General features: G+C 50.4%; 1 protein-coding gene across 1 annotated transcript in view; it reads right to left on the bottom strand.

The window, feature by feature from the left end:
• Positions 1–361, bottom strand: part of LOC133339058 (probable ATP-dependent RNA helicase DDX17) — a 23,294-nt gene extending 22,933 nt beyond the window's left edge. The window contains exon 1 of the mRNA XM_061547179.1: positions 317–361. Coding sequence (XP_061403163.1) covers positions 317–361 — 45 coding nt within the window. The remainder of the gene's footprint in view (positions 1–316) is intronic.
• Between the last annotated feature and the right edge of the window lie 9,757 nt (positions 362–10,118).

Raw genomic sequence — 10,118 nt, 5'->3', positions numbered from 1 at the left:
GTACCCGGCCGGGTACGGGTAGCCGGGTATCGGGTAGGGTACGGGTATCGGGTACCCGGTTGCGACCTCTGGTCCAAAGGCTGCACTGGCCTTGACAACCTTGATGTTAACTTCATCATCTGTGTGCACGGCCCGAGACTGAGTACTACCAAGGTAAGTCAACTTGTCAACGGCCGAAAGCTTTTTGCCCATTCACAAAGATCTTGGGCGCGGTGTAGAGTTTCCCAGGAGCAGGTTGGTACAGGACTTCAGTCTTCTTTGTGCTGATTTGTCAGGCCAAAGTTGTTACAAGCTGAGGGGGAGAAGTGGTCCATACCGTCCTGTAGATCTTTATCTGAGCCAGCAGCCAGAGCACGGCCATCGGCAAACAAAACTTCTCAAACGGTGACTTCCTCCTCCACTCTAGTTTTGGCTTGCATCCTCCGCCGATTGAATGGCCCACCGTCAAAACGGTAGATGAAGCTAATCCCAGGGTCTGTGGTTCTGGAACGAGTCTTGCAGCGTGGCAGAAGACACCATGGTGCTAGAACGCAGCCTTGCTTCACCCCGTTTGTGATTGGGAATCGGATCGGAGAGTTCTTTCTGGTCTCTGACGTTGGCCATCGTGCCATCGTGGAGTTTGCCCACGATGCCAATGAACTCGTCCTGACACCCCATACTTGCCTGTGATCTTCCTAAGGCCCTGCCGGCTGAACGTGTCGAATGCTTTTGGCAGATCGACGAAAGCCGTATCAAGATCAGCATTTTGTTCTTGGCATTTCTCCTGTAACTGCCGGGCAGCGAATACCATGTCGGTGGTGCTGCGTTTTTTTCTGAAACCACACCGACTCTCGGGTAGCAGACCCTGGTCCTAGGTGGACGATTAGGCGGTTCAGAAGGATTCTTGCCAAGATTTTGCCAGCGATTGATAGTATAGAGATGCCTATGGTTGTCGCAGTCCTGCCGATTGCCTTTCCTCTTATATAGATTGATTATACTGGTAGGAACGAAGTGAACCAGCCTACAATAGATTATATCGTCCGTCCGTCCGATGTCCGATTAGGTGTGGCAACATCGCCCCCTACTGCAAACACTTGGCAGGACCCGACAAAAACCTTTAGACTCAGTGACGCTTTCCTGGCTAAACAAGTGTAACATTCCCTTATAATTCCCTGAGATAGCTTTTAATTAAAACATTTAAATTAAAAATTAACTCACAGCGGCCTAAAGCCTACAGCTAGGCCTAAAGCCTAGAACTAGGCCTCAAACTCTCCCTTCGTATCGTCCGATTAGGTGTAGCAACATCGCCCCCTACTGCAAACACTTGGCAGGACCCTACAAAAACCTTTAGACTCAGTGAGGCTTTCCTGGCTAAACAAGTGTAATAATACATTATGTTTATATTCTTTGGTTATTCGTTCCTACCAGCCCACCCCGCAGGGACCTGTTAGTAGTATCCTTGAACTCCTGGGGGAACGGCTTCTAATTCCCACAGAGACTGGAAGAGGCCGGTCAGCTTCTCGACTAAGCGAGGTCCCCTCCAGCCTTGTAGATTTCCGCTGGAATGGCATCGGACCCTGGAGCGTTGCCTGATGAGAGAGGAGGATTATGGCTTCGCTGGTTTCCTCAATGGATGGTAGAACGGCAAGGGACTGTTTTATTTCAACTTGAGGCAGTCTCGCCATTGCCTCCTCATGTATGCACGATGGCTGGTTGAGGATTACGCTGAAGTGTCCAGTCCACCTCGCAAGCATTTTGTCCTTCTCTGTGAGGAGTGTTGTTCCATCCGCGTTCAGGAGAGGTGCAGTTCTTGAGCGTTGTGGGCCATAGACCAGCTTGAGTTACAAGCAGGTTTAAGACGTTGGGAAATGAGTGACAAACAGTGACTCACCAGTGACTCACGGCCTACCCGTACCCGGCCGCACGAGGGTCGCAAACGGGTACCCGATACCCGTACCCTACCAGATACCCGGCTACCTGTACCCGGCCGGGTACGGGTTCCCGTTTGCGACCCTGGTGCGGCCGGGTACGGGTAGGCCGTGAGTCACTGGTGAGTCACCGTTTGTCACTCATTTCCCAACGTCTTGTCTCTTCTCACAATTCAAGTTCCTAGAATCAACCCACCCGCGCCTGCAACGTGGCTTCATCCCAGAGGTCGCAATCGGATACCCTTACCCTACCCGATATCCGGCCGGGTACGGGTAGCCGGGTTTTGGGTAGGGTACGGGTACCTGTTTGCGACCCTGGTGCGGCCGGGTACGGGTAGACCGTGATTCACTCATTTCCCAACGTCTTGTCTCTTCTAACAATTCAAGTTCCTAGAATCAACCCACCCGCGCCTGCAACGTGGCTTCATCCCAGAGGTCGCAATCGGGTACCCGTACCCTACCCGATATCCGGCCGGGTACGGGTAGCCGGGTATCGGGTACGGCCGGGTACGGGTACCTGTTTGCGACCCTGGTGCGGCCGGTTACGGGTAAGGAATCGAAATCCGTTTGCGACCTCTGCTTTTTACCCAATAGGTGGAGCTTTCAGGAAATTTAAACGCTCGTTTTATACCCTTGGGTTGGTTGACCAGGTGGTGTTTCTCTTTTACTGCAAAACCAACACCGGCATCGCGTGTCTCCTCCTGGCCTCGTCCGCTCCAGAAGAATGTGTCACCTGCACCCACTTGGGGTCACCTGTCCCAGTCTTGGCCAGTCGAGGTCTCGCTCAGGGCGGCAACATCCACGTTGTGTCCGGCGCGTTCTCTGCCCACGAGGGCGGTGCGTCTCTCGGCTTCTTGTTGATCCGGACGCGTCCATCCAAAGTTGCGTGCACATTCCAGGCGCCAACAGCGAGTGGTGATGGTGGTGGTGTCGCTTTGGTCTCTTTCACTTTATTTGTTTTTCTTTTTGTCTTTCGACCGCAAGTGTGTATCTCTGTGGGTCTATGGGTCTGTGTCTCTTTGGGTCAATGGGTCAATGGGTCTCTGTGTCTCTATGGGTATGAGTCTGTCTATGTGTCTCTGTGTATCTCTGAGTTTATGTCTACGTGGGTCTATGGGTCTATGTCTATGTGTCTCTTTGGGTCAATGGGTCTCTGTGTCTCTCTGTCTCTATGGGTCTATGTCTATGTGTCTCTGTGTATCTCTATGAGACTGTCTACGTGGGTCTATGTGTCTCTGGGGGTCTATGGGTCTATGTCTATGTATATCTGTGGGTCTCTTATGAGTCGTCTATGTCTATCTGTCTCTGTGGGTCTCTATGAGTCTATATCTCTGAGTGTCTATCTCTAATGACCAAACTATCATTATGTGAGGTTGATTATAAAATCATTTAACATCCGTACATTTTAAAGTTTCGATTAAAGCAGGTGGTAGATCTATCGATAGATACATTAATTTAAATCAACACATTACGGCAATAACCGAGGGAAACCACACGGCAATGAGGAGGTTGGTGATAAGAATTCTTTAAAATTTAGCAGGTGAGCGTTTTAAGCGGCGTAAATGTTAAGATTTTAGGGGCGTTATTTTTGGTAAAAAATGACAAAACTAACATCGTTTTTGAGGGAATCCTCACACCAACGAATACTTTGGTGATAAATAATTCAAACAATCGTGATATTTTAAGGTAAATCTACGATTCGGTAGAACGTTAAGCTGATAAATAGTTGAAAATTATGAAACTAACATCATTTCTGAGGGAAATCACACTGCAATGAACACTTTGGTTATAAAATAATGTTAACATTTGTGCGATTTTAATGTTAGGCTACGATTCTGCAGTTACATAAAAACGTTAATCTTTGAAATTGAAATATTACGAAATTAACATCATTTCTGAGGGAAACCACACCGCAATGAACGCGTTGGTTATAAAATAATGTTAACATTTGTGCGATTTTAATGTAAGGCTACGATTCTGTAGTGACATGTAATTGTATAGTTACGTTAAGTAAACGTTAATCTGTTTAATTGAAATATTACGAAACTAACATCATTTCTGAGGGAAACCACACCGCAATGAACGCGTTGGTTGTTGTTAAATAATTTAACGTTTGTGAGTTTTTTAAATATTTAAGATTCAGAAGATATGTTAACTAAAAGTTAAGCTATTAAATAATTACGTTCACGAAACTAACATCATTTCTGAGGGAAACCACACCGCAATGAACGCGTTGGGTTTAAAAATAAAGCAAAGTTTGTGCGATTTTAATGTAAAGTTACAATTCTGCAGATGCGTTCAAGTTAACGTTAAGCCGTTTAAATATTTGAGAGCCTTAAAAGCCGTGAAAAAAATTGAGAACTTGCGAAACTAACATCATTTCTGAGGGAAACCACACCGCAATGAACACGTTGGGTTATAAAATAATGCAACATTTGTGCGATTTTAATGTAAAGTTACAATTCTGCAGATGCGTTCAAGTTAACGTTAAGCCGTTTAAATATTTGAGCCTTAAAAGCCGTGAAAAAAATTGAGAACTTGCGAAACTAACATCATTTCTGAGGGAAACGACACCATAATGAACGTGTTGGGTTATGAAATAATAAAATATTCGTAATTTTTTTTTTTTACAATTTTCCCTTTGCACCTTTCATAGAAATTCACAGTGCAGCTTTGTTGTTGTACCCAGGGCGCTTGAGCGGTGCGATATGGCAAGTAGGGGGCCTCATCGTGACCCTCGCGAAACCCACACCGAAGATTATTTAAACATATTTGGACGTCTAAAAAAAATTAACCCGTAAAAACGAAGTTTTTCACTCCAAATCCTTTATATGCGTGGGCGGCTAGAGTCCTCTCGTCCTCTGGCTTGAGATGGCTGCCACCTATGGGTCAGATGATTGTCTGCCAGCATTAAGCAATTGGTAAATAATTATTTTAAAAAAATTCCCTAAACAGTGTAAAATTTTGGAATTTTGTTTCACGAAAATCAATTGTCACGCACAATGAGTCTGTGTGCAAAATGTCAGCTCGATTGGATCACGGGAAGTGGGTTAAAAAAAACGACCGAAAGATTTGCACGGTCGTAAGCGCGCAAGCAAGCGAACTTAATATAAAGGATTTTAAAAACTAAAAAACTACGAATCTTTTTTGAATGTATCGTGAACATTTGCTGCGTTGTATCTCCTTGAGCGGAAGTTTCTGCACTTGGCTTATTGCAGACCACTTCAATACCTTGGTCAACCCCGTGATGTAGTGTAGTGTGTAGTGTAATGTATTGTAGCATAGTGTAATATAGTGTAGTGTGTAGTGTAATGTATTGTAGTGTAGTGCATCGTGCAATATATACACTACTATAGATTACACTATACACCACGATACACTAATATACACTGCTTATTAATGTAGTGTTTAGTAGTGTAGTGTATAGTGTAGTGCATAGTGTAATATATACACTACTATAGATTACACTATACACCACGATACACTAATATACACTGCTATTAATGTAGTGTAGTAGTGGTGTGGTGTGTAGTTTAGTGTTGTAGTGTAATATATTGTAGTGTGTAGTGTATAGTAGTGTATATTGGTGTAGTGTATAGTGGTGTGTAGTGTAATATATTGTGTAATATATAGTAGTGTGTAGTGTATAGTAGTGTATATTGGTGTGGTGTATAGTTTAGTGTTGTAGTGTAATATATAGTAGTGTGTAGTGTAGTGTAATGTATCTAGTGTGGTAGTAGTAGTATTATCACACCTTTCACCCCCTTATCAGTGCCCTACAGACCAATTCAGACCGCATTGCTCTCCCCGTGACCCGTACCCATGTCACCGCTCGCCCTACAACGCCGTGTGGACCCGATAACCCAACTTCCCCGTGCAAGAATGCGGCTTAAACCGAGTGGGTTGACGGCTGTGGACGCCTATGAACTAAACTATTTTCACTTCCTCAGCTGTGTAAGAGCCCCACCCGTTGATCTTCATCAGACCAGAGCGGTACAACCTGGACATCGCAACGCAACAACAACACGGTGGCTAGGGCCACGTGGGATGATGTTGTCATCACCGTCATCATCATCACCACCATGTGGACATTCGTAGTAACGTCCACATTCTCTTAACACACAGAGAGAGAGAGACAGAGAGACACACAGAGATAGAGACCCATAGAGACACAGAGAGATACAGAGACCCATAGAGACACAGAGACAGACACCCAGAGAGAGAGACTCACAGAGAGATGCACACAGAGAGAGACGCACACAGAGAGAGACACACGACCTCCTGTAGACCAGGCGAGGTAGTCAACATCTCACAGGGTCTGGGATCGAACCCACGACCTCCTGTACACCAGGCGAGGTTGTCAACATCTCACAGGGTCTGGGATCGAACCCACGACCTCCTGTACACCAGGCGAGGTGGTCAACATCTCCCAGGGTCCGGGATCGAACCCACGACCTCCTGTAGACCAGGCGAGGTAGTCAACATCTCCCAGGGTCTGGGATCGAACCCACGACCTCCTGTAGACCAGGCGAGGTAGTCAACATCTCACAGGGTCTGGGATCGAACCCACGACCTCCTGTACACCAGGCGAGGTTGTCAACATCTCACAGGGTCTGGGATCGAACCCACGACCTCCTGTAGACCAGGCGAGGTAGTCAACATCTCCCAGGGTCTGGGATCGAACCCACGACCTCCTGTAGACCAGGCGAGGTAGTCAACATCTCACAGGGGCTGGGATCGAACCCACGACCTCCTGTACACCAGGCGAGGTTGTCAACATCTCACAGGGTCTGGGATCGAACCCACGACCTCCTGTAGACCAGGCGAGGTTGTCAACATCTCACAGGGTCTGGGATCGAACCCACGACCTCCTGTAGACCAGGCGAGGTAGTCAACATCTCCCAGGGTCTGGGATCGAACCCACGACCTCCTGTAGACCAGGCGAGGTAGTCAACATCTCACAGGGGCTGGGATCGAACCCACGACCTCCTGTACACCAGGCGAGGTTGTCAACATCTCACAGGGTCTGGGATCGAACCCACGACCTCCTGTAGACCAGGCGAGGTTGTCAACATCTCACAGGGTCTGGGATCGAACCCACGACCTCCTGTAGACCAGGCGAGGTAGTCAACATCTCCCAGGGTCTGGGATCGAACCCACGACCTCCTGTAGACCAGGCGAGGTAGTCAACATCTCACAGGGTCTGGGATCGAACCCACGACCTCCTGTACACCAGGCGAGGTAGTCAACATCTCACAGGGTCTGGGATCGAACCCACGACCTCCTGTACACCAGGCGAGGTAGTCAACATCTCACAGGGTCTGGGATCGAACCCACGACCTCCTGTAGACCAGGCGAGGTAGTCAACATCTCACAGGGTCTGGGATCGAACCCACGACCTCCTGTAGACCAGGCGAGGTAGTCAACATCTCACAGGGTCTGGGATCGAACCCACGACCTCCTGTAGACCAGGCGAGGTAGTCAACATCTCACAGGGTCTGGGATCGAACCCACGACCTCCTGTAGACCAGGCGAGGTAGTCAACATCTCACAGGGTCTGGGATCGAACCCACGACCTCCTGTAGACCAGGCGAGGTAGTCAACATCTCCAGGGTCTGGGATCGAACCCACGACCTCCTGTAGACCAGGCGAGGTAGTCAACATCTCACAGGGTCTGGGATCGAACCCACGACCTCCTGTACACCAGGCGAGGTTGTCAACATCTCACAGGGTCTGGGATCGAACCCACGACCTCCTGTAGACCAGGCGAGGTAGTCAACATCTCACAGGGTCTGGGATCGAACCCACGACCTCCTGTAGACCAGGCGAGGTAGTCAACATCTCCCAGGGTCTGGGATCGAACCCACGACCTCCTGTAGACCAGGCGAGGTAGTCAACATCTCACAGGGTCTGGGATCGAACCCACGACCTCCTGTACACCAGGCGAGGTAGTCAACATCTCACAGGGTCTGGGATCGAACCCACGACCTCCTGTAGACCAGGCGAGGTAGTCAACATCTCCCAGGGTCTGGGATCGAACCCACGACCTCCTGTACACCAGGCGAGGTAGGTCAACATCTCCCAGGGTCCTGGGATCGAACCCACGACCTCCTGTAGACCAGGCGAGGTAGTCAACATCTCCCAGGGTCTGGGATCGAACCCACGACCTCCTGTAGACCAGGCGAGGTAGTCAACATCTCCCAGGGTCTGGGATCGAACCCACGACCTCCTGTAGACCAGGCGAGGTAGTCAACATCTCACAGGGTCTGGGATCGAACCCACGACCTCCTGTAGACCAGGCGAGGTAGTCAACATCTCCAGGGTCTGGGATCGAACCCACGACCTCCTGTAGACCAGGCGAGGTAGTCAACATCTCACAGGGTCTGGGATCGAACCCACGACCTCCTGTAGACCAGGCGAGGTAGTCAACATCTCACAGGGTCTGGGATCGAACCCACGACCTCCTGTAGACCAGGCGAGTTAGTCAACATCTCACAGGGTCTGGGATCGAACCCACGACCTCCTGTAGACCAGGCGAGGTAGTCAACATCTCACAGGGTCTGGGATCGAACCCACGACCTCCTGTAGACCAGGCGAGGTAGTCAACATCTCACAGGGTCTGGGATCGAACCCACGACCTCCTGTAGACCAGGCGAGGTTAGTCAACATCTCACAGGGGCTGGGATCGAACCCCACGACCTCCTGTACACCAGGCGAGGTTGTCAACATCTCACAGGGTCTGGGATCGAACCCACGACCTCCTGTAGACCAGGCGAGGTTGTCAACATCTCACAGGGTCTGGGATCGAACCCACGACCTCCTGTAGACCAGGCGAGGTAGTCAACATCTCACAGGGGCTGGGATCGAACCCACGACCTCCTGTACACCAGGCGAGGTTGTCAACATCTCACAGGGGCTGGGATCGAACCCACGACCTCCTGTACACCAGGCGAGGTAGTCAACATCTCACAGGGGCTGGGATCGAACCCACGACCTCCTGTAGACCAGGCGAGGTAGTCAACATCTCACAGGGTCCAGGGATTGAACCCACGACCTCCTGTATACCAGGCGAGGTAGTCAACATCTCACCATTTAAATAACCCATTGCATCCGCTCTGCTGCTTATTGATGGCCTTGACTTGGTTTAATTCCATCTCCCGGAGTGGCAATTTCCTTCCCCATTTTTAGAACCTCCTTCCTCTGAGCCCACAAAGACAAAGATCCCCCATGTAACCTCTGACGGGATGTTGGGGCAAGGGCTGTTAGTAGCGAGCAGCAGCATCGCTCATTCACCCACTCACACACCCACTCATTCACTCACCCACTCATTCACTCACCCACTCGCTCACCCACTCACCCACTCACTCATCCACTCGCTCATTCACCCACCCACCCACCCACTCACCCACCCACCCACTCACCCACTCACTCACCCACTCACCCACCCACTCACTCACCCACTGCTCATTCACCCACCCACTCGCTCACCCCACTCACTCAATCATCCACTCGCTCAATCACCCACCCACTGCTCATTCACTCACTCAGTCACCCACCCACCCTCTCGCCCACCCACCCACTCACCCACTCACCCATCCACCCACTCACTCACCCACCCACTCACTCACCCACTCACCCACTCACCCACCCACTCACCCACCCACCCACCCACCCACTCACCCACCCACCCACCCACTCACCCACTCACCCACCCACTCACCACTCACCCACCCACTCACCCACCCACCCACTCACCCACCCACCCACTCACCCACTCACTACCCATCCAACCACTCACTCACCCACCCCTCATCACCACACACCCACTCACCACCCACCCACTTCACCCACTCACCCACCCACCCACCACCCACCCACTCACTCACTCCACTCACCCACCCACCCACCCACTCACCCATACCCACTCACCCCTCACCCACCCACTCACCCACCCATCTCACCACCACTACTCACACACTCACTTCACCTCACTCACCCACCCACACTCACTCACTCACTTCCACCCACCTCACTCACTCACCCACTCACCCCCCTCACCTCACCTCACCCCACTCACTCACCCACCCACTCACCCATCCCACTCACCCACTCACCACTAACCCACTCACCACCCACTCACTCACCTCACTCACCTCAACATCACACCCACCACCTCACTCACTCACTCACCCACTCACTCCACTCACCACT

This window comes from Lethenteron reissneri, unplaced genomic scaffold (assembly GCF_015708825.2).
Source record: "Lethenteron reissneri isolate LAM-NWPU_2019-01 unplaced genomic scaffold, ASM1570882v1 scaffold_1640, whole genome shotgun sequence".
Lineage (NCBI taxonomy): Eukaryota > Metazoa > Chordata > Hyperoartia > Petromyzontiformes > Petromyzontidae > Lethenteron > Lethenteron reissneri.
The sequence above is the reverse complement of the archived record's forward strand: the minus strand, read 5'-3'. Positions and strand labels throughout refer to the sequence as shown.